Source organism: Bos grunniens, chromosome 2 (genome assembly GCF_055505025.1).
Source record: "Bos grunniens cultivar Pamir isolate PY7600 chromosome 2, Bosgru_T2T1.0, whole genome shotgun sequence".
Classification (NCBI taxonomy): domain Eukaryota; kingdom Metazoa; phylum Chordata; class Mammalia; order Artiodactyla; family Bovidae; genus Bos; species Bos grunniens.
This window is the reverse complement of record NC_141166.1, coordinates 88,459,205-88,486,683: the sequence shown is the minus strand read 5'-3', so window position 1 is coordinate 88,486,683 and position 27,479 is coordinate 88,459,205. Positions and strand designations below refer to the sequence as shown.

General features: G+C 38.8%; 1 protein-coding gene across 2 annotated transcripts in view; it reads right to left on the bottom strand.

Moving 5' to 3' along the window:
* Positions 1 to 27,187, bottom strand: part of ACVR2A (activin A receptor type 2A) — a 96,345-nt gene extending 69,158 nt beyond the window's left edge. For both annotated transcript variants that reach the window (XM_086352449.1, XM_086352458.1), the window contains exon 1: positions 26,512 to 27,187. In XM_086352449.1, coding sequence (XP_086208575.1) covers positions 26,512 to 26,566 — 55 coding nt within the window. In that variant the 5' untranslated portion in view covers positions 26,567 to 27,187. The remainder of the gene's footprint in view (positions 1 to 26,511) is intronic.
* Positions 27,188 to 27,479: the final 292 nt, after the last annotated feature.

Genomic DNA, 27,479 nt, shown 5'->3' with positions numbered 1-27,479 from the left:
AAGTCCAGTTTCCTTTATGAAGTTCTTCGGGATACATTTACCTTTTGATGATTTTTTTGGTCTTGAATTTCACACTCAGCTGGTATTCAGCTGTTTTCTCATGCAGCTAAGCATTTAAATATAAACTATCGTAACATTTACTGTTGATTTATATATAGAATTTTCTCACCTACAGCATAAGCATAGGTCACAGGTTTTCTTTTCTCTCCAGGAACACAATAAAGGGCACCCCTTTGAATGACTGCTGAAGCCTATACGCTATTCCCTTCTTTGACCTAATCTTGTCTAACACTTCCACAAAAACATTCACTCCTGGATTTCTTTCCACAATTCCACAGTATCACACTGTAACTAACACAACTGAAAGTATCTCACAACCATAAATTGGTCACTGCTTTAAGGGAATATACAAAAGACAAGAGTCAACTCCCTTATGAATGATGTACAACCAATTTTAATATTTTTACAATCTGGAAAAACACAGGTAAAGCAATACCTGCAGACTTACAGATTTCAACAAACAATTCTAGGAAACAAGTTACCATACAAAAAGGAAGCAACTTTAGAAAGTTCTCTTAAGGGTAGAAATTTGTAATATTAGAATATTAAAGGAATTAGTATTTTTCCTTTAATATTATTATTAAAAATATAGAAATCTAATATTTCCCCTTTAATATTAACTTCTATTATTAAAGGAAAAATAATGTAAACTGCCCTTATTAACTGATAATCAATGTGGCCGGGGGTGGGGGGGAACAGAAGTAATCATGGATAATTTTTTAAAATATTAAAATAACGGAAAACAGTAATATATCCCTAAAGGGCAATATATTATAATCCTTAGAAATGCAATTTTTTAAAAAGCAGAAATTTCTAAAACTTTGCACAAAACAGACAAGTTATTCTACATGGATACTTCAAGAAGAAACATAGCTTTTACTTAGAATTCAAGAGTTGGTGTTACTTCTCAATTTAAAAATCCACAAGAGTTGTTACGGGGGAAAAAGAAAAATAAAAATCTTAAAGAATAGTAGCTAAGGCTTTATCTCATCTGTACCCAAGTTAGTTTTTGAAATATATTTCCTATTACATTTTCTATCTTTTCTTTTCTGTCTATAAGAAGTATTCAACCTATCTATAAATATTACATTTACCATCTCAATGCTCGTACATTATGCTGGTCACTCCGTAGTAAATCTTCTTCCTCATTAAAGGCCAGTTGTTGAAATCCTACCATTCTTCCCAGGTCCAATTAAAGGCCACCACCCCCACATACGATTCTTTATATATCTAATCAATGAACATGAGTTGAGCACCAACTCTACCAGCACTGAGGCAGGCAGCAAGAACTCAGAGACAAATTAGACAAATTCCTTACAAATCTAATGTAAATAGAGAAAACTGGAGCAAGTGTCAATAACGTAGGAGAAAACTGGAGCAAGTGTCAATAATTTAGGAAGTATAGTATTAAGTGGACGAATAAGACGCTATGGGAACACAGAAAGGAGTACATCAGAGTTTGCTAGGAAAGAGCAGCCCCACAGGAATTGCAGGAAGTAGAAAATGAGTAGAGTCTGGAGGCAAAAAAAACAAGTATGTGGGGAGAGGGGAAAAAGAGTTTGGCAGGTGAAAAGAAAGAGTTTGGTAGGAGGGGAGAGGAGAGAGTTTTCTTAGTGTTACAGGATCAAAGCAGAAGATGGTGGTGAGAGGAAATAAAGTTGGAAATGATGAGTTCCAGAGGGTACTACTGTTTTTAAGTCACTCAGTTGTGTCCAATTCTTTTGACATCCCATGAACTGTAGCCTCCAGGCTCCTCTGTCCATGGGATTTCACTGGAGTGGGTTAGTCAGGGCACCTTTCTGACCCAGGGATAGAACCTATGTCTCCTTCGTTGGCAGGCGGGTTCTTTACCACTGAGCCACCAGGGAAGCCCAAAGGGTGTTATAAATCATGTTAAAAAGCTTGATGCTGAAAATCCTATGTAGGTGATGAAGTCAGTTCAGGGGACTTAAGCTGTTGAGTGTCAGGGTCAGATCTGCACATTCATGATAGATGTCAGTATCTATCGTCTCCATGGTTTCTAACACAGAGTACAGAAGACAGATTTTTCTTTTTCCCTGGTGCCTCTTTGTTTGCTTTGTTTGGAAGTGGGGGAGAGAAAGGTCTGTTTAAGAGACCAGGCAAGGAATAGTAAGGGTAGAACTAGCACACTGGTGACTGGAACAGGCAAGCAAGAACAGATTCAACAAAAACCCAGAAGGTAAAAACTCTGTGGGTTTGGCAGAACACTAAAAAGCAAAGCACTGAAGATGGCACCCAAGTATCTGGCTCCAAAAGGTTTAAATTTTAATCTTCCCCTTTCTATAAGCTCTCTCCTGAACCAGCTCCTCAAACACATGAACATCTCAACTTTAGCTTTCTTTCCATGTCTTTACCTCCCTGCTCAGCCAACATCTCCTAAAACGTAATCGACCACCACCAAACCTATTGCCTTATTCACAATGCATTCCCCATCTTCTACAACACTGTTTTTGTCTCCACCATTCCACTGAAATGTCTCTTGCTAAAGTTACAAATAATCTCCAAATTTAAAATTCTAGTGGTTAACTTTTCAGGTTCTATCTTATTTGAGCTCTCTGGCACTGTCAAATATTTTCTCCATCAAGATTTCTTACAATGACAGTATACTTGTTTTCCTTCTACCTTTCTGGCCACATTCTACAAGCTCTTCCTTGTCCTTTCCCCCTATCCTGAAAAAGTTAGTATTTTCCATTGTTTGATCTTTGGTTTTTTCTTTCTCCTGCCAAATTGATTCATGCCTGTAAATCTACTGGCTAAAAATTCAAATCCTTCTCCAGCTTAGATCTATATCATCAGCTACTCTATCAGAATGAGCCACAAGTATTTTGACCTCTCTCTGATGAAAATTTAATGCATCTCTTTATGCTAAATAGCACTAATCTGACGAAGCATTCTCTGGCTCAAAATGGCCCTTCCACAGCCTTCAGCATAAAGTTAATGTGGTGTGTGGTAAGTCACTTTAGTCGTGTACAACTCTTTGCGACCCCATGGGCTGTAGTCCACCAGGCTTCTCTGTCCATGGGACTCTCCAGACAAGAAAACTGGAGTGGGTTGCCATTTCCTTCTCCAGGTGATATTCCCGACCCCGGGATCGAATCTGTGAGTCTTGTGTCTCCTGCTCTGGCAGGCGGGTTCTTTACCACTAGCACCACCTGGGAATACTCCTTTGGAAATCAAGTTCTGATCCCTGCCTATCTCTACATTCTCACTCATCACTGCTCCACCATATCCCATAATATGCCTTATGATCTAGGTCTCATGAACTAATTCCAGTTCCTCAAACATGTAATAACTATTCATGTCCCATATAAGCTGTTCCCTCTCCCTTTGTCTGGCCACTCTTGGCTCCTTTGGTCACTATCTACTTAAAGTACAGGTACTGACAGCATAGCATCACCAGGAGCTTATTAGAAATGTAGACCCTCAGGCCCCACTCCAGACACAATGAATCAACATCTGCATTTTAATATTATCTCCAAGTGATTCACATGCCTATAAAAGCCTGAGAAGCTCCACGTTAATTTACTATGTGTGTGTGCGTGTGCACTCAATCATGTCTGACTCTTTGCAACCCCATGGACTGCAGCCCACCAGGCTCCTCTGTCCACTGGATTCTCCAGGCTGGAATACTGGAGCAGGTTGCCATTTCCTTCTCCAGGGAATGTTCCTGGGTCAGGAATCAAATTTGCGTCTCTTGTACCTCCTGCACTGGCAGGCGAGTTCTTTACTAGCTAAGCCATCAGGGAAGCCCTAAAGTACTATGACCACTATTAAAATATACAACAGGTACCACAGAAAAGGGCAAATCTGGCACACACCACTTTCAGAGTCTTAGTTTAGATCATTCCCTTACACACACTGCTTTTGACTGAGTAGTAAAGAATTCTATAAATGACTCTCTTGTTCTTACAGTCACCTCTCTCCCTCTAGATTTAATACTTCATACCATTTTGCTGGCACAGACACTGGCTTCACTGACTGGACAATTCTCACTCTCTGTACTGAGGCTTTACATCCCCAGACCCTGAAGTTTCCATAACGGCTGACTCATCGCCAAAAAGCACATGCACCAGACTTCACAACGTAAACAAGTCCTCCCACCTTATTCACCTGGTAAAATCCTCAGCATCTTCTGATTATCTCAAGCAACACTGAGGGAAAATATTACCTGACTCCCTAAAAACTGAATTAGGCTATCTTTTTCTATAGTCCCAGGCACGCTAATATAATGTGCTGCATAACTGCTAGTTTACTAATTATTCTGCTCCAACTAAGTTGTGAGTTCTCTAGAACAAAGACTGTATCTTATTCATCTCTATATTCCCAGTTCTGACATATACTTAATATTTACTGGATGACTAATAATTAAGTCTGGAGCACCGGAGGGAGATCAAAGTTAGAGATTTAACTATGGACACCTACATTTAGTTACAAGTGAAAGAACAGAGATGGGATTACTTCAACAAGGAAGAGTATATAGATGAAGAATTCCTTGGGGATTGAACTCTGAGAAACACAAACTAAAGGGATGGGCAGATTGAAAGCTGACGTGTGAGGAGCTATAGTCAGAAACACCAAGAAAGCAAAACGGACAAAAGAATTTCAAGAAGGAACAGGTAGACAATAGGATCAAAGTTACAGGAAAGTCAAGCAGTAACCAAGTATGGATAACACGGGTCCTTTAGATTAGGCAAGTAGAAAATCATTAATCTTTGAGGGAATTATTTCACTTACTTTAGGATAACAAGTCAAGAGAAAATAAAACGTAGATATGAAGCCAGTGTAGAACAGAAACTTTTGAAGACAGAGGAAAAAGAGAGACTCTTTCATTTTAATGTATTCAATAAATATTTACTGAGCACTGGACACTAGGAATGCAGTGATTAACATGAGAGCCATAAGCCCTATCCTCATGGTGCTTTTATTTTAGCAGCAATAAATTCAAAAAGAAAGCCAAGGCCTCAAAAAAGACTAGACCAAGTAGAATCTGAAAAGATTCCTCACCTAGTGAAGGCTTAAAGGAAACCAAAGCCACCACCCCCTCCCCCGCTTCAAAAAAGAGGAGACAAACATCTGTTAGTGCCTAACACCATTAATTATTAACACCATTAATAATTTTAATAATTAACACATGAAATGTTTTCTTCTACTACATTTTCAGTTTCAGAATGCGTATTATGTTTAGAGTGTAAGGTTTATCACCTCCAAAGTGACTCGTTTCTTGGACAGCCAATGACTTCATATTCTTTTTGTAGCCTCCATAATAACTGGCATACTAACCTAGACAGTATACTCAAAAGCAGAGACATTACTTTGCCAACAAAGGTCCGTCTAGTGAAAGCTATGGTTTTTCCAGTGGTCATATATGGATGTCAGAGTTGGACTATAAAGAAAGCTGAGCTGAAGAATTGATGCTTTTGAACTGTGGTGTTGGAGAAGACTCTTGAGAGTCCCTTGGACTGCAAGGAGATCCAATCAATCCTAAAGGAAATCAGTCCTGAATATTCATTGGAAGGACTGATGCTGAAGCTGAAACTCCAATACTTTGGCCACCTGATGCAAAGAACCAACTCACTGGAAAAGACCCTGATGCTGGGAAAGATTGAAGGCAGGAGGAGGAGAGGACAGAGGATGAGATGGTTGGATGGCCTCACCGACGTGAGTTTGAGTAAGCTCCAGGAGTTGGTGATGGACAGGGAAGCCTAGGGTGTTGCAGTCCATGGGGTCACAAAGTCAGACACAACTGAGCAGCTAAACTAACTAAGGAGCACACAGTAGGTACACCTTAAATGACAGATAATATCAATCATAGCTACATGCATTCAGGATCAACAATATTTAAGTTTTCCTATAAATCCAGTCACTTAAATTCAAATCAAATCACTATGGCTTTATTAATCCTACCACTCATTTGCCATCTTTTATTCATTATTCCTAGTTTAAGAAACACAGAAGTAAGGGATTTCCTTTCTTGTCTATTCTCTTTTTATCTTTCAGTTTCCTGCAGGCTAATCTATAACTTAAAAGTTACAGTAAGAGAAAACTGAAGTCCTTGAGTTTGGAAAAACAAAGTATATCTTTTTTTTTTTTTTTTTAACCAATTTGTCGTAATATGAATGCAGGCAAAGGAATCCCAAATCCAAATGCCAGAAACACTCATAGTTATCTATCTAACACATTCTTCCTTACCCACCAAGCATAGGTAACAGGTACCAAGTAAGTCATTAACAACCACTATCATTAAATTCTTTTTCAAATGTGAGTCAAAAAGAACCTTGGATTTCTTGTTCAACACGAGCAAATTTCAATTAATTCAACCTCTCTGAATCAAGGTATAATTTTTAAAAGATGCATTTACTTTGATCCTTTGATTCACTAATTACCCAAGTGATGATCAGAGCAAATGAATTCTGACCTAGTTCTGATTCTGGTTCACTATACAACCAAAAGGAACAATTCTGTTTCTCAGTCTTTAAACAGCTGTGCACAAACAACTAGTTTCATTTAAAAGGTGGAAAGCTGTGCTCTATCAGCTACAGTACCCATAATATATTATCAAAAACTCAATTTGATAACTCAGCATTTTTTGTTGCATATCAGGTTTTGAGGAGTACCACAAATAGCTGCTGTTAGGGTGGAACAGGGGGAAGGAATTCTGGCAGAATAGATTCAAAGGAAGTCACACTGCACTGGAATTGGTCATTCCTGTTTTAATAAACATTTTAGAATATCTGATTCAACAGAATAATAGAATTAATCCCTGCAGACCTTTGCAGTACTGTCTCTGCTACTTAGTTAGGCAAGTCACTGAGTCTCAGTTTCTTCATCTATAAAATGGGGATAATATTTATCTCGTAGGGTGAGTAACACATATTATCACTAAAACTTAAAAGTACTTAGCCCAGAGCAAGCAAAAAGCAGTGGCTATCAATAATAGTGTTTTAACAAATAATAGTCTTTATTTTATATAATGACTGAGCTATAACATAACCTGCCAGTTACAATTTTGACCAAAGAAATGCAATAATGTAAAACTGTGCAGGCTTCCACGGTGGCTCAGCGGTAAAGAATCCACCTGCCAATGCAGGAGACACTAGTTCAATCCCTGATCTGGAAGATTCCACAAGCTGCAGAGCAATTAAGCTCATGGGCCACAACTACTGAGCCTGTGCTCTAGAGCCCAGGAGCCATAACTGCTGAGCCTACAAGTTGCAACTACTGAGTCTATGTGCTGCAACTGCTGAAGCCCTCAACACCCCAGAGCCCGTGCTCCACAACGAGAGAGGCCACTGCAAGGAGAACCAGCACGCCGCCACTAGAGAGTAGCTCCTGCTCACCACAGCTAGAGAAAACAGCCTGCAGCAATGAAGATTCAGCACAGCCAAAAATAAGATAAATATAAATATTAGAAAAACGTAAAATTGTGATGCACATGTAACGTAACAAACCTAATAATGACCCATTTGGAAAACAATGTTAGCCATTCTTCATCAAGAGCAAAAGTAATTAATAAAAGCACTTCTGCAGGAATCAAAGGCAGGATTTACCTGCAAATCTCATTCAGCAATATTAACATAGGTGAGTTTATGGTTGCCATCAAGCTATCCAAGCAAGAGTAAAACCACCTCTGCCGTGGAATTAGAGCTCACTTTAGTGCTTCCTACTGCTGTACTGCTACTTCAGGCTCCTCCCTTTCCCAGAATCAAGCATGAATTTCTCAAAATATGGTATAAGGATGACCTGCAAAGTAACTACCTCTAGTATAAATATATGCAAACATTTCCTCCTCTAAGGGTGGGAGACAGCAGAGGATAATGAGGCAAAAGTTGGTCTTTACTTTTAAAAAAGAACACAGAACTTAAAAATCAGGGTTTACCTTCTAGCTCCACTGGTTAATGACTTCAGACTAATTCTACTATCTTAGAATCTGAGCTAAAGCAAAAAGAAACATGAAACCTATCTCAAACAGGTTCACAAAGTATCAAATAAGAACATATATGAAATCACTTAGAAAACTTTATAAACCATTAAGAAGAAGAAGGGGCTTCCCTGGTGGTTCAGTAAGAATCCACCTGCAATGAGGGAGACCTGGGTTCGATCTCTGGATTGGGAAGATCCCCTGGAGGAGGGCATGGCAACCCACTCCAGGATTCTTGCCTGGATATTCCCCATGGACAGAGGAACCTGGCAGGCTATAGTCCATGGGGTTGCAGAAGAGTCGGACATGACTGAGCGACTAAGCACAGCACAGCACAAGATGCAGCTAGTCTCCCAGAAGTGAAGATATTCAAATATTGAGAAAATACAACTAGGTACACTTTTGGAAGTTACAGTTATCCCCCTAACACAGCCACTTCCTTTGTCTTTACCTCATTTTGGGAATAAAAGGTTTTGAGGTGCTCTTATTTGGGAATATATTACTGAATGATGCACTACTCCACTCTATAGTTTTCTGAAAGGATCTCCCCAGATTTACATATAAAACAATTTTACCACCAAATTACATAACTGGAAATGTCAGTACAGTTGCCTCGTGGTATTCAAGGGGGACTGGTTCCAGGACACCTTTCCCACCCTGCACAAGGATAACCAAAATCCAGGATGCTCAAATCTTCTATACAAAATGGTGCAGTATTTACATATAACCTGTACATCCTTCTGTATATGTTAAATCACCTCTAGACTACTTATAATACCTAATGAAAATGTTATGAAAATAGCTATAAATATAACATAAATGCTATGAAAATAATAGCCAGTGTGCAGCAAATTCAAGTTTTGGTTTTTGAAGCTTTCTGGAATTCTTTCCTCAAATAGTTTTGATCCCCAATTGGTCAAATTCATGGATGCAGAACCCACGGATAGGAAGAGCCAACTGTATTCTTCCCTGAGCTGATATTTTAGAATTAAACCAGAGTCCAATAAATATATAAATAAATTTAACTGTTATAAAGAAAAAAACTATTGTATCCTAAACGAAAGAGTGTAGCTATCTGCCAAATGTCAGTTTCTCACTAAATGTACTAGGATGCCCTCAGATTTTAGATTATAATTTTACTATATTGCACTTATTCATAGTCAATAAACAGTTTAAAGCTACGTACTGTGCTGGACAAAAACAACAAGCAGCATTAGCAACTATTTTTCTTAAGACTTTTTTTAGAGCAGTTTTAGGTTCACAATAAAATTGAAAGGAAGGTGCAGAAATATCCCATATACTCTCTAACCCCACACATGCACAGCCTCCCTCATTATCAATATCACTCACCAGAGTGCTGCTGCTGCTGCTGCTATGTCACTTCAGTCGTGTCCGACTCTGTGCGACCCCACAGACGGCAGCCCACCAGGGTCCCCCATCCCTGGGATTCTCCAGGCAAGAACACTGGAGCAGGTTGCCATTTCCTTCTCCAATGCATGAAAGTGAAAAAATAAAGTGAAGTCGCTCAGTTGTGTCAGACTCCTAGCGACCCATGGACTGCAGCCCACCAGGCTCCTCCATCCATGGGATTTTCCAGGCAAGAGTACTGGAGTGGGGTGCCATCGCCTTCTCCGCTAGAGTGCTGCACTTGTCACTAAAGACCAACCTACACTGACACATCACAATTACCCAAAGTCCATGGTTTAGGGCTCACTTTTAGTAATGTACATTCATTCCATGGGTTTCATCAAATATATATGACGTATATCCATCATTATAAAATCATACAGAGTATTTCTGCTGCCCTAAAATCCTCCATTCTCTGCCTATTCATCCCTTTCCTCCCACCCAACTCCTGGCAGCCACTCACCATTTTATAATCTCCATACTTTTTCCTTTTTCAGATACCATATAGTGGTAATCTACAGTTATGTAGCCTTTTCAGACTAGCACTTAGTAATATGCATTTTAGGTTGCTCCATGTCTTTTCAGGACTTGAGAGCTCATTTCTTTTAATGCTGAAAAATACATCATTGTCTGGAGGTACCAGACAATAGTTTATCAATTAACCTACTGAAGGACATTTTGGTTCTTCCAAATTTGGGCAATTAAGAATAAAGCTGCTAGAAACATTTACATACAGGCTTCTGTATGAACACGTTTTCAATTTCCTTGGTAAATACCAAGATGTGTGACTGCTGGATCATATGGTAAGAAGATTTTTAGTTTTTTAAGAAACCACCAAACTGTCTTTCAAAGTAGTTATACCATTTTGCATTCCTACCAGAAACGAATGAGAGTTCCTGTTGTTCCGTATCATTGCTCGCAGCTGGTGGCGTCAGTGTTTCAGATTTCACACTACCATTCTAATAAGTGTGTAGTGGTACCTAGTTGTTTTAAACTCCATTTCCTTGATGATATCATATGCTTATTTACCATATGCTATTTACCATCTGTATATCATCTCTGGTGAGGTATCTGTCAAAGTCTTTGGCCCATTTTTTAACTGGGTTGTTTGCTTTCTTCTTGTTGAGTCTTAAGAGTTCTTCGTTTATTACAGATAACAATATTGTGAATATTATCAAACATTGTCAATATTTTCTCCCAGTCTGTTTTACCTTTCAACTAATATTTTTGAGCTATTCAGAATGCTTACTATATACCAGATATCATTCAATGCACTTTACTATGTTAACTCACCTACACTTCATAACAACCCTATAAAGTAAATACCATTATTATTTCCATTTTCCAGATGAGAAAACCATAGTACAGGTAGGTTACATAACGTGCCCTTAGATCACAGAGACAGAAAATAATGGAGCCAAGACACATGGTCTGTCACTCTGGCTCCGAAGCTCTTGACCTACATCAAACACTAACTTAGCACTACAATGAATGAGTCTAAAAAAATTCCAGGTCAGCTGGAAGACAGACACATTAGCTGGCAATTATAATACAGAACATGGTAAGCAGTACCATCGAGGTAAGAGGTAAGGCTAAAAATATTGGTAAGGCTAAAAATATTAAGTCCAAATCTTCAGGTATTACCAGTTGAAACTTTTTCTATATAAATTAGTACTTTCCATTGCAAAATCAAGAATCTCACCTCAGCCTGAGAACACAAGTGTTTGTCATCCTTCCATTCAATTAACCAGGTATTTGTCCGCTATGATTTTGTTACATTTCTAATTAAGAACAACAGCCTTCCTATCAAATCTACCTCTTCCCAGGTTTAGGTATGTTTAGTCATTAAGTCGTGTTGAACTCTTACGACCCCATGGACTGTAGCCCACCAGATTCCCCTGTCCATGGGATTTCCCAGGCAAGAATACTGGAGGGGGCTGCCACTTCCTTCTCCAGGGGATCTTCCCAACCCAGGGATCAAACTGGGGTCTCCTGTATTGCAAGCAGACTCTTTATCAACTGAACCACCAGGGAAGCCCCAACCTCTTCCCAAGACAATTCCAAATCAAGTTAGACATCAGAATCAGCATAAATTTGTTGTCCCCATACTTCCTAACTCAACACGTAAGAGAAAGATATCTTAAACACGCCTTTTGAAATTTAAGTACTTAAAATGGGTAACAAAGTCTAGTTAAAAAGTACTGCTTAAGAGAGGTTGTCCTTTAATGACTAAAAAAGAACTATTCTCAACTAGCATATCAAAGCTACAAGTCTTCAAAGTCAAGATTTCTGCTCGTACCACAAGTAATAGCAGGTCCTTTTCTATCTGTACCCACTTACACACCGCCACTTGGGAACAGCCAATTCACCTGGATGACCAAGGTGGCCTAGCTACTTGGGTTTCCCTCCTCATTCTCCTTTCAGCTAAAGACAAGATTACGTTACTCCTCCCCACTGGAACCCTTGCTGTTTCTAGTATGAGTTAGGAGCCCATATTGGTGGTGAGATATGAAGGAGCAGGGAGAACAAAGAAGAAGAAAAATTAAAGGTAAAATGACAGAGGCCCTCTTTTCTAACACATCATGTCACTCTTCATATAGTTCCTATTTTCTTCCAGTGGCCCTGTCCTTATATTTAAATCAATGTCTCAGGAAACCCGGTGAGTTGCCAACAATTGTGATGTTTTTCCAACTCAATGGAAGTCATACACAGCTTTTTTCCTTCTTTCCCTACAAGGAAAAACAACGTAGTATATTGGATGAAGCAGATATTCTTAAGCAAGGTAAGAATACGGGTTCAAATCTCAATTGTGATGCTTATTAGCTGCATGACCCTGTTTTCTCATCTGTAAAACAGGTAACCACCTCATAAGGTAACTTTACTAGAAACACACTGTCCCAAGTGGTCAAGAGGCTTACTTTATATTTTTCATTTGGCTCTCACATACAATAAAAGGATAAAAAAACATCTCGGGATCTGTACCTCAAACCCTTAGAACACAGGCTTTCAAACATTCTGATCACCAATCACAGTAAGAAATAAATACACTTTCACTGTGACCCAGTTCATATACACACACATAACTAAGGTTGCACAGAGCAGTACCACTCTGACTGTGTGTGATTCATCTTGGTATCTTCTCTTTTCTTCCATTCTTCTTTCCCTGCCACCTTTCTCCCACCTAACCATACACACAAACCTTTTTGGTCCTGTGACCACACCACCCTATTAAAGTCCCAAGGAGCAGGGTACTCGAAATGAAGAGAACAGGGAAGAAGGAAATTCTGATAGTGCTGGGGAAAGTCTGTGTTCCTTCTGGTCCAGGAAGGAATATTAAATCCATATTCCCTCAGAGACAGTGTTATTCCTGAGGATGAAGTTGTACTGCTGGAATTCAGAACACTGAAGGTAAAACAGGCTTGTAGATTGGTCTGGGAATGTAACCAACACAGATGACAATGATCCTATAAGAAAATGCTTCCTGGGTTCCAAACAAAGTTTTTGGAACATAATATATTTATTTCTAAGCTGGGGGAGGGTGCTACTTATACAATATGCTACGCCAGGGGTTAGAAAACTACTGCCAGTGGGTCAAATCCACTTTGCAACTTGATTTTGTACAGCTGCTGAACAATGGTTTTTACATTTTCAAATGGTTGAAAAAAAGAATACACGAGTTTGTGACATATGAAAATCATATGAAATTCAAATTTCAGTATCTATAAATAAAGTTTTATTGGATCACAGTCAAACTGATCCATTTACGTACTGTCTATGACTGCTTCTGTGTTACAACTAACAGAGCTGAGTAGCTGCAAGAGAGATTGACTAAAATATTTACTATCTGGTCCGTTATAAAAAAGTCTGTGGCCCCTATCCTAAGCACTTGAAAGCACTCAATATTCATTCACAAATATTTGTTAAACACCTACTAGGTGTCAAACACTGAGGAAACTACCGTGAATAAGTTGGGTTTGGTCCACCTCCTTGTAAAGACTAATAGAAGGCAAGTGGGTAAAAAACGCTTAGAGGAATAAGCAGCAGTTGATTTGTTGTAAGAACCATCAGTCACTGTAAGGAATGGATCTTCCTCTAAGATTTTATATTCAGTTGTTCACGGAGTCAAATCCTTTATTCACAGAAGAATTAGGGTAAAAATAAATGTCTATTGATGAAGAACCACAAATTCTCAATTAAAAGTGTTGTAGTTCACTTGAACCTTTCCTATTGCTCTCCTTGGAAAAAAAAAAAATCACTGTATTAATTACAAATACTTAATTTGTATTTTAAGGAAAAGGAAAAGGCAACCCACTCCAGGATTCTTGCCTGGAGACTCCCATGGACAGGGGAGCCTGGCGGACACAACTTAGCGACTATTCCATTTGGAATAATATTTTGAAGTTTTAAAATTTCCATATATGTGTGTGTATACATATACACATATATATGATATGAGTGTGTTTATGTCTATAGCCTTTGATCTTCACTGTTATCTTGTGAGGCAGTACTATAAACTCCACTTTACAGATGAAAAAACTAAGGTTATGGAATTTTCCCAAGTTCACATGGTATATCACATCACGATAAAGAAAGGCCCAACATCCAAGTCTTCTCCCTACAGAATGCTTGTTCTTTCTAATATACCTGTCCCCACACTGCATAATTAACTACTTTCACTGAATTTGAGATGAAGGACCTACTGTTGTTTGTTTTTGAGAAACCCATTCTTTTCAAGCAACAGCTACCCTTGTACAAACAAGACAGCTTCTATAACTAGTCCTTACTAAGTAACCACACGTTCCAACAACAGAAATTCTACAATTTTATAACAGACTAGGTTCATCTACTCTTAGGCTCTCTAGCTTAGTGAGCTGATATCTTTCCATATCATGGAAATACAACTAGATAGTAATCATAAAACTACTGCTTAATAAGCGTTGCTAAATACATGCTGCTAGACTAAGAATTACACATTTTGATGGAGGGCTATTTTTGAAATGAAAGATCAGATCTGTGGATGAAAGATCAAAACTACCTTTCACTGATTCAAAAAGAAAAAATATAACATTCTTCTCTGACCCTAATCTTTTCATTTTATTTCATTCTTCAGTTTGAATAGTTTATTCTTCAGAAAAATCATTCTGATAAGGTAGTTAATGGAGAAAACAGTACGTGATAGTCTGTCAGGTCCTCTAGGGAGTTAAACTCTCCTAATTTAACTGCTTCTATTATTTCTAGCCCCCTCAGGTAAGAGGCAATCTCTATTTACATTTTAACAAACAATACAAATAGCAATTTATTCCCTAATTCAACACCCAAGCCAGGTATTATGTATCTCTAAAGAACTAAGGAAGAGAATATCTTAAAAGGCTACCTGGAAAGATTTGTTATATAATATTTATATGGAATAAAAGGATGATTATTTAGAAAGGCATTTTACTCTTCTGAATGCCTACTAACCAAATTGCTTTACTATTACCATGCCCATCTTGAATAATTAATATCTTGTTAACTACCCTTACTCATTTTTCATCATTTTCTTTAAGTTTTGACTTATCATTTCTCCCCAAACCATTTAAAAGTGTACTTACAGAAGTTAATTTCAACTCTAAGCTTACACACAAATAATTAGCAAATTCCACACACTAATCTTGCTATGTGAAACTATACTACCAAGTAGCACAAAGCCTAATTACTTTATTTAAGGTAATAATAAATAAAGTCACCTATAATATTTACAGGGTGAATTAACAGAAGAAGGTGGCTTTACCTACATCCAAAATGAAAAGAAATGAAACCAAATGAAAAGAGACAGCCACCATTATATTTCTAACTGCAGTGATGTTTAACGTCTCTTTTGGCTTTATCTCTGTATAATAATGCAGTTTTTCCTAGTCAAAGATGATGCTGCTGAACTTCTGCCAATATAGTTGATTGTGCCAAGCATCACCTCCCCCTCCCACCAAGAGTACAGGCTTAAAATCTTTCAGATAAAAATATTCAAGCTAACTACTTAACAGAGGCAATAGCCCTGAGTAAAAATAATAGCCCATAGTATTAACTATTTATCCTTTCAGCTTTTATAGCAAGATCTTGATAAGCTGTAAAGATATCAAATTCCTAAGAATTAAGATATAAAATATGCTGGTTTCTGCTCCTGAATCTTCAGTCACGTCAACAATACAGTATATTACATGATAAAACAATCAAAAGGTGCTCTTCTTAAAGAGAAAAGAAAAAAACAGACATTTGAAAAAAGAAGTAAACCAAAGTTCCAGAGAGAAATAAAAATGGTGAGTAAGTAACTAGCAGATGCATAGAATCTAAAGACAGGAATTTGCCACAAAAAAATCAGTAATCTCTGGCTTGGATTTTGTCTCTTTTTGAGTTTTTTGGGAGACGTTGTATTCAGTTCTCATATGCACAATAAGCTATCCATTTTTCTTAAGTAAAAAGTAGGGAGAAAATGGGGTAACTAGTAAAATAAGAGAGTAAGACTGGGAAGTGTAGGCAACGACTAGAATACAAAGCTAGAAGGGATCTTACAGTCTCTCTAGCTTAGGCTGGCGTGAACAGTCTCCTAACTAACTGGTCTCACCTTCTCACTCCTACACACCTTCAATATACTTTCCAGACAGCTGCCAGTGACCTTAACACACAACACCGTTCAAGCTCCTCCTTAAAACTCTGCTTTCCACTGCCCTTTGGAGTTTAGTCTCTTTCCCAGCTTAGATCAAAAGCCCTGCATGATCTTGTCCCTATCAATCTCTCTAGTCCCATCCTTGCATCCATTTCTCCAGACAGTCAGTCAGATATTTACTGAGCTTCTACTCTGCTAGAAACCATGCCATGCTCTAGGGATACTGTGATGAATACGTGAGAGAAACCCTCTCCCACAGAATTTACAGTCAAGTAGTGCAAAGGACAGATGATAAATAGGTAGATAAATAAACTTGAGTAATTAGAGATTGTGATATGGGACATGAGGCAAAATAAAGTTACCTCCTCAGAATCCTGTTAGAGCACATATGACACTCCTTGATGATTTTATTTATCTGACTGCTTACTTTACGACTGTTCGCTCTGTAAGCGCACTATCACGTGCATCTTGCTCACTGCTCCATTTCAACCACTTAGCACTGTGCCTAGCGTGTAGTTCAACATTTATTTGTTAAACGAATGAATACTTATTTCATCCTCTTTAATTTAGTGATGAGTAAGGTCTTCACGGTTGCCAAGGTCAAAAAAGGGTCGGCAGGAAAGCAAGAATTTAAATCAAAGACTCAAGTTTTAGTCCAAAATATTATACAACATTTAAAATACTGACCTCAAAACTCTACTAACCATGTTTTGAAAGCTTGTAGCTGGTAGCTGGTACCTTAAAACTGACTTCAGAAGCTTCCAAAACTGTATATGAAAAGTTTTAAAACACTTAATGTTTAGGTGAAACTGCCTATGAGAAATATTTTAAATTCCAACAAATACAGATGAACATTTACACCAATGTTTCCTTTTAATGCATGCTAGAACAAGGAGACGGAGAAGGCAATGGCACCCCACTCCAGTACTCTTGCCTAGAAAATCCCATGGATGGAGGAGCCTGGTAGGCTGCAGTCCATGGGGTCGCTAGAGTTGGACACGACTGAGCGACTTCACTTTGACTTTTCACTTTCATGCACTGGAGAAAGAAATGGCAACCCACTCCAGTGTTCTTGCCTGGAGAATCCCAGATACGGGGGAGCCTGGTGGGCTGCCGTCTATGGGGTCGCACAGAGTCGGACACAACTGAAGTGACTTAGCAGCAGCAGCAGCAGAACAACAAGAACTTAACTCTTTATAAAAGAACTATGATAGCTGAATGTTCTAAATATTTCCTGGCACCAATTTGGCAGCATTACTGATATATTCTATGGCCAAATCATTTAGTCAAATATTATCTCATATTAACTTATAAGTAATTTACCAGCAAATCTAAAAAATCTCCCAAAAACTAAAACTGTATTTTAAATGTTTTACATACTACATTTTTTAAAATAAGACTTTAAGAAAGGTTAAAAACTGACATGTACATAAGGTCTACTATGACCCAGCTCTTGTATTATATGGCATATTATTTCCTTTACTACATCTTGGTTTACAAATTTAAAAATATTGTTTGACAGAAAACAACAAAATTCTGTAAAGCAATTATTCTTCAATTAAAAAATAAATAAATGAAAAAAAAATTAATCTCATAGTTTTAGAAGCTTGCCCAGATCTGACAATTTGCCCAGGCCTCTTCCTCTTGAAATAATAAGCTTCCCCTTCAAGCTTGAATTACAATGTATCATAAAGATGTGAAGACCAACAGGTTTTTCCCAGGACAGGGCTCATTTCTATAAAATATAAGGTTAGTAATCAGTAGGAAAATTTTTTCTTAAAGCTTTAGATAAGATAGACTTATTACTATAATATGTAAAGATGATTCATCTTAAAAGGCAAGATTCATCTTAAAAGGCAACCCCTCCTTACGTAAGCCTTTCAAATAATTATCTCATTGCTTTACAATTATTTTTGTTCAGCAACATTAGAGAATAAAATGATTCCCAACATGATTACAATTACTAATACCAAAGAAACTTTTATCTAGTCCAAAAGAAAGGTATTGAAAAGTTCAGGAAGCAGGCCTGAATAACATATACCAACCTCAGAAAAGTTTCTAAAACTACAATTTACTGTGAAGAAAATGTCTCACATAGATTTCAAATAATATAATTTGAATGACCAGTATAAGCATCACTGCAATTACTGGAATCTGACCATTATTTAAATACAAACAACATATTGAGCTACCAGAGCTTAGAATCAACCTCACAATGGAGACGTACCCAGCATACACTGTACTGTATGTAAGAGAATAATATATGCTCTCATATTTTTATGTATTATTTTCCCAAATCTATACTTATATTTTCATTCATGCTTATACTCTAAATCCATCTCTCACTATAGAATTTCTTTGGTTATGGAAGTGCTTCCTATTTTCTTCTGGCTTGTTATTTCTTTACCAATCTTATTTAGTAGTGCTGCCATTCTACCTAATCTCTAAGCTGTTTTTCTGTTCTATATTCCACATACTATAAGTATTTGGGATAGTCATCAGGATGTCTATCATCCACTCCTACCTCTTCTTGGTTTTAATAACTTTTCATCTGGATTTAACTCCCTCAACTGAGACTGTTCTACTTCAAGCAGTTCTAAACATTTTTCCATCACAGAAATTAGATTTAGTCAAATTTAGTCCAAAATTCCTATTTCAACTTGCCTACCATCCATAGTCAGGTTTACTCACAAATGCTTTCTGTATTCCAGATACCATTTTGTCCCTGTTCCCACACAGCAAGACTAATGAATATGCTTCTCAACCTCCTGCCAAGATATTTTTTTGCCTATTATTAGGACCTATCTCCTCCAGCAAGTCTTTCCTAAATGAAAAATTTGAACTATTCAAAATTACAATATAATTTTTTTTAGCACCTTTGTATGTGCATAAGTCATCCAGGTAGTTCAGAAAAGAAATGAGCTCAGCCATGGCAGGTCCACGCTCTGCCCTGGGACCAGTTTTCCCTATATTCTGTATGGAGGCACAAGTTCTCCATTGCAGATTAAATAATGAGCGTATTTTTCAGTGCACATATTTTTCATTGCACATATTTACTTATGTAGTTTCCTTCTCTACTCCGAATACTGGGTGGAGAGACTAAAACCAGTAACTGGGGAGAGCTTAGAACATACTAGTGGGTCACTGAATTAATTAATGGGGTCATAATCAAAAATTCATTAATGAAATAGAATATAAAAACAAAAATGTCTTGCATACAGTAAGTTCATGAAACCTCTATTTCTGATGCATATACTTATTATGTATATGGGAACTGAGTCATGATGCAATGTGTATTTCTTACTGTTGGTTATGGTCAAAAAAGCTGAAAGCCACTGAATTCGAAATACTCTAAGATGTCTTTTAAATCTATACAATTCAAATTATATTAAATGATTTAGTCTAAGGATCAGAGACACAGCATTTAAAAAGGGGGCAGAACTTAAGGATACTCAAAAAACAACCAGCAAAATCACTTTTTCTTAATAAAATGTCATTATTAAACTTTACCCTTAGAACTAGATTCATAAAGCTTTTACAGTAGGAAAAAAGTTTAGAGATCATCTAAGGAATGATGCTGAAGCTGAAACTCCAGTACTTTGGCCACCTCATGCGAAGAGTTGACTCATCGGAAAAGATTCTGATGCTGGGAGGGATTGGGGGCAGGAGGAGAAGGGGACGGCAGAGGCTGAGATGGCTGGATGGCATCACTGACTCGATGGACGTGGGTCTGGTGAATTCCGGGAGTTGGTGATGGACAGGGAGGCCTGGCGTGCTGCGATTCATGGGGTCGCAAAGAGTCGGACACGACTGAGCGACTGAACTGAACTGAACTGAACTGAATCCAAGTTTATTGCTTTAATACATAAAAGGAAAACTCAGGCCCAGAAATAAAAACATTTCACTTCATTCATTCAAGTAAACATTTGCTAACCACATAGTGGATACCAGGTTCTAGGTGTGAGTCTGTGAACAAAGAGAAGATGTCTTTGAAAAGCTCAAAGTCTATACTACATATATGCAAGTAAACATTAAGAGTAATTACTGGAATCAAGGTCATTTATAAAGAACAGAAATTAACTAATTCACTCTAGGTTAAATGGCACAGAAATATTTTTTTTGAAGAGGTGGTACTTATCAGTCTTACAAACGAGGAGTTAAACAGGTAAAGGAGGAAGAAACAACATGTACAAAGGTACCATAGTCATATACAATAAAGAATGACACATTCAGGAAACTGTATGTTGAGTTTGTATACCTGGAGTATAGGGCACATGCTAGCATTTATGTGACATTTAATCTTGAAACCACTATGTGAGGTAGGCACTATTAATATTCCCATTTTGTAGATGACAAAATTTGAAGCACAAAAGGTGACGTGATCTGCCCAAAGTTAAGTTGTGAAATGAGAATGTAGTCTAAGGATCAGAGACATTCTTAGATTACTCAGAATGTAGTCTAGAGTTTGATACTCTAGACTCTAGAGCCTATACCCTTATTCTCTCTGTGCTTAGTCGCTCAGTCATGTCTGACTCTTTGTGACCCTTCAGATTGTAGCTGGTCAGGCTCCTCTATCCATGGGATTTCCCAGGCAAGAATACTGGAGCAGGTTGCCATTTCCTTCTACAGGGGATCTTCCCGACCCAGGGATTGAACTAGTGTCTCTAGTGTCTCCTGCACTGCAGGGAGATTCTTTACCTGCTTTTAGAGAAAAGAGGCAGGATTTAAATGATAAAGGACTTTGTACGCCAGTCTAAAGACTTTAGATTTTATGCTAAAGGTGACAAGTGAAAGGTTTTAAGCAGGAGTGACATATTCAGACATTTTTAAATGAGGCTAATCTGGCAGCTATGTGGTTGGACTGGGAGAGGAATTAGTGGCAGGGAAATTAGTTACAGTCAGAAAGGTACTATAATAAATTCAGGTAAAAGAAATGGCAGTGGCAGTGCTGGCACGAGAACTCAAGTCTACTGACCACCACAACCACTTTCTTGTCCAGTATCCAGAAGAACCTCCCATTTTTCCCCCTTAAGTCACCACGCTAATAGTTTAAGAAATCCAACCTCAGAAACAACAACACATTCCTTTCAGGTCCCTTTATTAAACAAACCATGGTCACTAGAAGTGTTGCATTTGTGAAAGTGACTAACACAATCCAATTGGAGAGCGACAGAAAGTCTATTGCTATCTGCAGTTTCCTTACCTTCTTGACATTTTCTCCTTCCTCTATACATTATTCCTGGAACTTTCATGTTCAATAGTCGATTTGAAATCAATGTTTTGTCTAGACATGACTATTATAACCTAACAGAATTAAATCTACCACAGAGGAAGTGTAATGTGGTCCCAGCTATGGCAAAAAATATACTCTCTGGTCCGGTCAAATTTTGGTTTAAACAAAGATGATGAATGAACAGTAATAAGACAGACTTTTTGAAAACAGCAAGAGTTAAAGAAAAACAGAATATTAAAAAGGTATGTGAGTAAGAGCAACGTAAAGTTCAAGCCATTTGATTTCAAGAGAGTAACAGCAGCTCAAGTGTGTGCGGTATTCCAGAAACCAACAAATGAAAAGAACAGTAGAAAAGACTATCTGGTCAATTCTCGAGCATTATAAATCTGATCTGTTTTCATTTAAACCAAGCGGAGCCCTCTTGAGCCACCCTTGATACTAAGTAACTGAGTAGGTTCCACAAGTAAGCAGCCTACAGTAGAGGAGCAACAGAGAAGATACGCAAGAGTGGAAAGGAGAAAGGGACTCACATGAAAGGGAAGGAAGAAATGATAAGTTACAAAATATGGAATAAAACTGAGGAACACTAGTAACCTCAGTATCAAACGCTGCCAACCTTACCTGACTGAGTGGCACCATGACAATGGCAACATTAGGGAGCATGAAAAAACAAATTTGAGTCACAGATTTACAACATGCCAAAGATGAGAAATGAGAGTAATGACAAAAGTAAAAAAGCGATGAAAGAATTTTAGCATCTAAAGAGACAATTTAAAGATTACTAAAATCTCATTTGGTTTAGTTATGCTTTACTTCTCATGAAACAATGAGTCCAATGGACACAAAAGATGAAAATGTCAGCTAGTACCAGAGATATGTCTAGGGAGGTGTGTTACAAAGAAAAGTATGAGATTTATTTGCATGTTTTGTGAGAGCAACTTCAGAATTTTTCCTCTCTATGGTGTATAGCGCTAAGTACTTCACTGTAATTCTTATCCTGGCTGGCTAACTTCCTTAAAACCAGAGTTCAAAACAAAATAAGCACTTATTAATTATGGTCAAATGTTAACCTCAAAAAGGACAAGGGTCTGCAATAGATCATAGAATATTACTTAGTAGTATAGCCTAAACGAGTCTAATGGTAACCAAAATCCAGATAACAGATTCTTAAGAAAATTATGTAATTAAGAAATCACTTTAAAAGTTTTTTAAAATTAAAAATTTGCTAGATAAAGGAAATATTCTTTCAAAAAAAAAAAAAACTCAAGGTGTAAATTCAGTTTTTCCATTCAGGGAAGATGTAATAGTGAAAACATTTCTTCCATATGACACTTACAAAACTTTCAGGCATCATGTTAATCCATCTCTTTTCTTCTCCCTCTGTCACCCTCCCTTCCTCCTCCTCCTTCTCTCTCTATCTCTCACACCCCTGCTGTCACCACATCATTCCGTGATTTCAATAAGGATAGGAGGAAATAGTCTTAAAGATGATTATTAAGAGCAAAGAAACTACTGGATCAAAAGCAAAAACAATTAAACTTGATACCTTGACCAATCACTCTTCATATCCATGAACATACAGTCTTCAAAAGTACTCCATCATAACAGATGATTGGAAAAAGTTTATTTGTTAACAGTCAGCAAAAGTATTTTTATTAAAGTGCAATAGGATAAAATAACGTATATACCTAGTCTATTCTCCTAGTGACTCTAATTTTTAAAGATAATGAAAAGATGAAAACTCTCAATACAAGGTCACCTGGAGATCAAAAATGCCATGTACTTGTAAAATTTAGATGACTAACTGTGGGAGGGAGAGCAGAGACCTTTTACTAATATACTAATGCTTTTTAAAATTAAGAATTTAGAATAGGGCTTCTTACCCTGAACACTATTGACATTCACAGCCAGATAATTCTTTGTTGTGGAAGGCTGTCCTGTGCATCACAGGATGATCAGCAGCATCCCGTCCTCCACCCACTAGATGCCAGTAGCACACCCTCTCCTCCTCCCCCACAGCTGTGACAGCCAAATACGTCTCCAAAGGGCCCCTGGGGAAGAGCTGCCGGGCTGGGGAGCAAAAGTCACCCAAGCTTGAGAACTACTGGCTTATAAGCAGAAAAAAATGAATTGAAGGGAGGGTGCTGTTTTGTTTTTCTTCCGGTATTAATGTTCCAAGATAATATATTTGAATCTGATCACAGACTATATTTAAGAGATTCTGTCTTATAGAAAACAAAAGCATTTAATATCTATCACTTGTTAGTCAAAGTTCAGAAGAGTTCCAGAAGATTCACTGTACTCCAGTGACCCCTCTAATCACACATACATGCACATATCCACACACACCCACACGGTATTGCCATGCCGATCAGAAGAAAATGCACAAAACTACTTTATCTCCATTTCTTATTTCATTAAATATATAGACCAGACTGTTTCAGTTCCCACAGAATCCAAAGGAATTCTCAGCTTATTCAATGCAACTCAAATACCACAATAGCTGCATCACTCTAGAGAGGATAAACCTAAACACTGGAGCAAGTATTAAACTCTTCCTCAGATTTCAACAAATTTGGAGAATGATACAAATTAACCACAATGCTTTAAAAACAAAATAACTAAGAAGTATATTTGTGTTTTGAAACAGAAGCTGAGTAAGGATAAGGGCAATGAAAACATTCAAAATCAAAAGGAATCTGAAGGCATTTCAGGATGAGGGCAAAACTTAAAAATATTTCCCCCAGAATGAAAGGAGTGAATTATACACTTGGCCATATCCTAGAGGAACACTCTACATATCAGTCTCTAGTATCCACACCATGGGACGGAAAATGAAAAATCCAAGTCCACAAAATATTAAAGAGAACAGTAAACATCCATCCTAAACACCTGAAGTAAAACTGCTCTTTACTACTATTCTTCATTTGATTTTTAAAAAATCAAATATCCATAAAGAAACAAACAAAAAGACAACTTTGGAAATGTTTTCTCATAAAAATAGCCATCCTCATGCTTCCAGCAGGCCAGATTAAATATTACACAGAAAAATCAATTAGAAAAAAAAATAATAATCCTCTTTGAGAGTGTATCTGATGTGTAACAAAAGACCTCTTAAAAAATCAGACCTTTTAAGTATTAAAAATCTTCATGTATAAATATGGATTAAAGTCTTTAAGATTTATTTCAATTATCTTCAACAGAATTATATTTTAAACTATGACTTTTTTTAAAAACCTATTCAACAATACTTAATGAATTTAATATAAGTGCAACATCTATGTACTCTCCAGTAACAAAATTACTTTATTGGAAAATTTTAGCCCTATTAACCTCCTGACTCAGTGAAAATAATCCTACAAGAAACTAATGCTTAATTCTTTTTACTCCCAAGCCAAGCAAAGGAAGCTGTAAGATCTATAGCGACAGCCTGCTTTTCCAGAAGTAATACCTTGAGACTGCTCAAGAATAGCCTCCCTCAACAATTAGTGTGACTCCGTGGGTTTGGGAGGGAATAATGTCCACAATTCCTTGGTCAGTGGCCATGATGCCCCTCCTCCTCAAGGGCAGGAGATCAGAAAAAGGGATATGAATAAGAGGAGTTCACCAACCAGAACATATAGGGGCAGAGGAGGAAGAGTACTACAGGAAAAATAAAAACTACATGGTTAGGTTAGGTCACAAAAAGCAAGAGGTTTAATGTTATCCAGTATTCATTCATTTCAGAGACACCATTGTTTATCTTCCTCCCCAAACCCTGCACAAAAAGAACCGTCAGCCTGCCTTAAGCATGTTCCTTCTTCCATTTAAACAGACATGATTCTTTTGGTTAATCTCTGGCAATGATCGCCATTTCACAAACACATTCAGCCCACCCGGAACTGATCAATACCACTACAGACATAAGACTAGACTTTATCCATTTATTAACCACAAGGAAATGTACCATTCAGCAAATTCTATACATTACAAAAGATTCTATTAAAAAGGGGGGCAGGGAGGACTGATGGACAGCGACACACACACACACAAACACACACACCACAGAGGTACACAAAGAAAAGACTCCCACCCTCTAATTTCCCTGTGGCAAACGAGATAAAAGACATGGCCATGAAACCTGTCAATTCGTTGTCCCCCTATAATTCTATCTCACAACGTAATAACTGAATATTGAATTTTATGATAAATACATCCACTGCCACTTTAAAACTGTTTCATCTACAAACTAACTCTCCTCTTACGTACATCTGCACACCTTTGAGCTAGATGCTGTATTCATTTACAGAATTTCAAATACAAAAGCCTAGATAGTTTTCCAACCACTGGTTGCAACCACAGAACGTTCTCACAAAATCAAAATCTCAAATATAAATGGGCCAAATTCTTCTTCCAACCCTGGGCCAAAACCCATTTTATGACTACAGTGCATCTGACAGTATGTACAATTTCAAATGGGTTGTTCTAAATCGCAAACAATGCTCCAACACAACGCGTTTAAAATAAGTATTCCGTAGGTAAGCAAAATCTATGCCAGAAAAGAGCACATAAATGGTGGTTGAAAGCCAGCACATTAGCAACTCACAGTGGCAGACCTCTTCTGCACTGGGTTACTGTTAATACTCCAACAACAACAACTACAACTATTTTTAACACTGCTGGACACTGAAGTTGCAGAAAACGTGAGGGGACACCCAGATGAAATTGCTGATATAATGCATTGTTTCTCACGGTCAAAATTAAGTAGCAACTGACTTGATCTGCTGTGATAGTCACTGAAACACTGATTAAAAGACGTTAAAAATCACACACACAAACAAACAACAACAAAACACCCTTATTTTTGGAATATGCCGCACTAAAAGGACGTTTTGGAATATGCCTTTCGGGTCTCAAACCTTTGCATAAATTGTCACTTGTGGTATTTGCGGCTTAATTGCAAGCCAACCAGCGCTGTCATTCAGCGTTACGGCCACAAACCATGACTTTCTCACTTCCACAACAACAGAGCAGTCACTCTTATCAGTCGTCAACCAAACTCGAAAAGAGAAAAATTCATGGAGGTTTCCAGATCATAATCAGCCCGGGAGAGGGGGGCGGTGCGGAGGGCGGCAGCCGAGGGGCTCGGGGTGGGGAAACCTCCCCAGGCTCCGCTGGAGCTCGCCGACCCGACAACAACCGCGGCCTCCGGCAGCGGCAGCAGCCCCGCCGCGCCGCGCTCCATGCACCTACCTGAAGAACAAGAGATAAGAAAGACGGCAAACGCCAACTTTGCAGCAGCTCCCATTTTCCCGAGACGCAGGGGAAGCCGTAGGAAGTTCTCGCTAAATATCCAGTTCCCTGGGTCTTCCTCGGAGACAAACCTCCTGGTGTAAAATCAACCGTCATAAAACATATTCGGAAGCCCCGACCAAAAAAACGTTCACGGGGTCAAAAAAAATAGAAAAAATAAAAAATAAAAAGAGCGAGCACAACAATAAAAAAAAAAATGCACCACGGGGGGGAAAAATCGCCACACACAAGCACAACACACAAAACCAAACAACGAAAAGCCAACAACAACAAAAGCGGGTTTAAATCACTGTCAAAATCACTGTCAGCTCCGCTCGCCTCTCGGGTCTCTCCGAACAAAACGCCAGGCTGAGGCGACGAGGAGGCGGCGGCGTCCGCTGCCGCCCGGACAGTCCGGGAACCGAGCTGGGTCCGACGTCCGGACCGACCTTCAACCCGGACACCCAAAGTCCGCGGACCACTGGCGGCCGAGCTCGCGGCGGTGGCGGCCGAGACGGCGGCGGTGGCGCGGAGAAGCAGCGGCGGGCGGCTGCGGTGGTGCAGGCGGCGGCCAAGTTCTGGTCCAGGCTCTGGCTCCGGCTCCGGGCTCCAGGCTCGGCCGCGTTTTCGGTCCCCTGGCCTCCGCCGGCCCCGCCCCCTAAACTTCCGGTTCCGGCCCGAAGCTGGAAGCCAGGCACGGCGAAGGAACGCTCGGCAGCGGCGGTGGCGGCGGCGGCGGCAGCGGCGGCGGCGGCGGCGGCCGGGCGCAGAGCGCGTGCCGGGCCGTGAGCGCGAGGAGATTGTCGGGGAAGCGAGGCGGGAGCGGGGGAGGGGTAAGAGAGCGAGGGCGGGGCCGGCAGGAGGGCGAGGAGGCGGGGCGGACGGAGGCTCTTTACAGCGAGGCCTCGTCGTCCGGCCTGCTTGGCCTG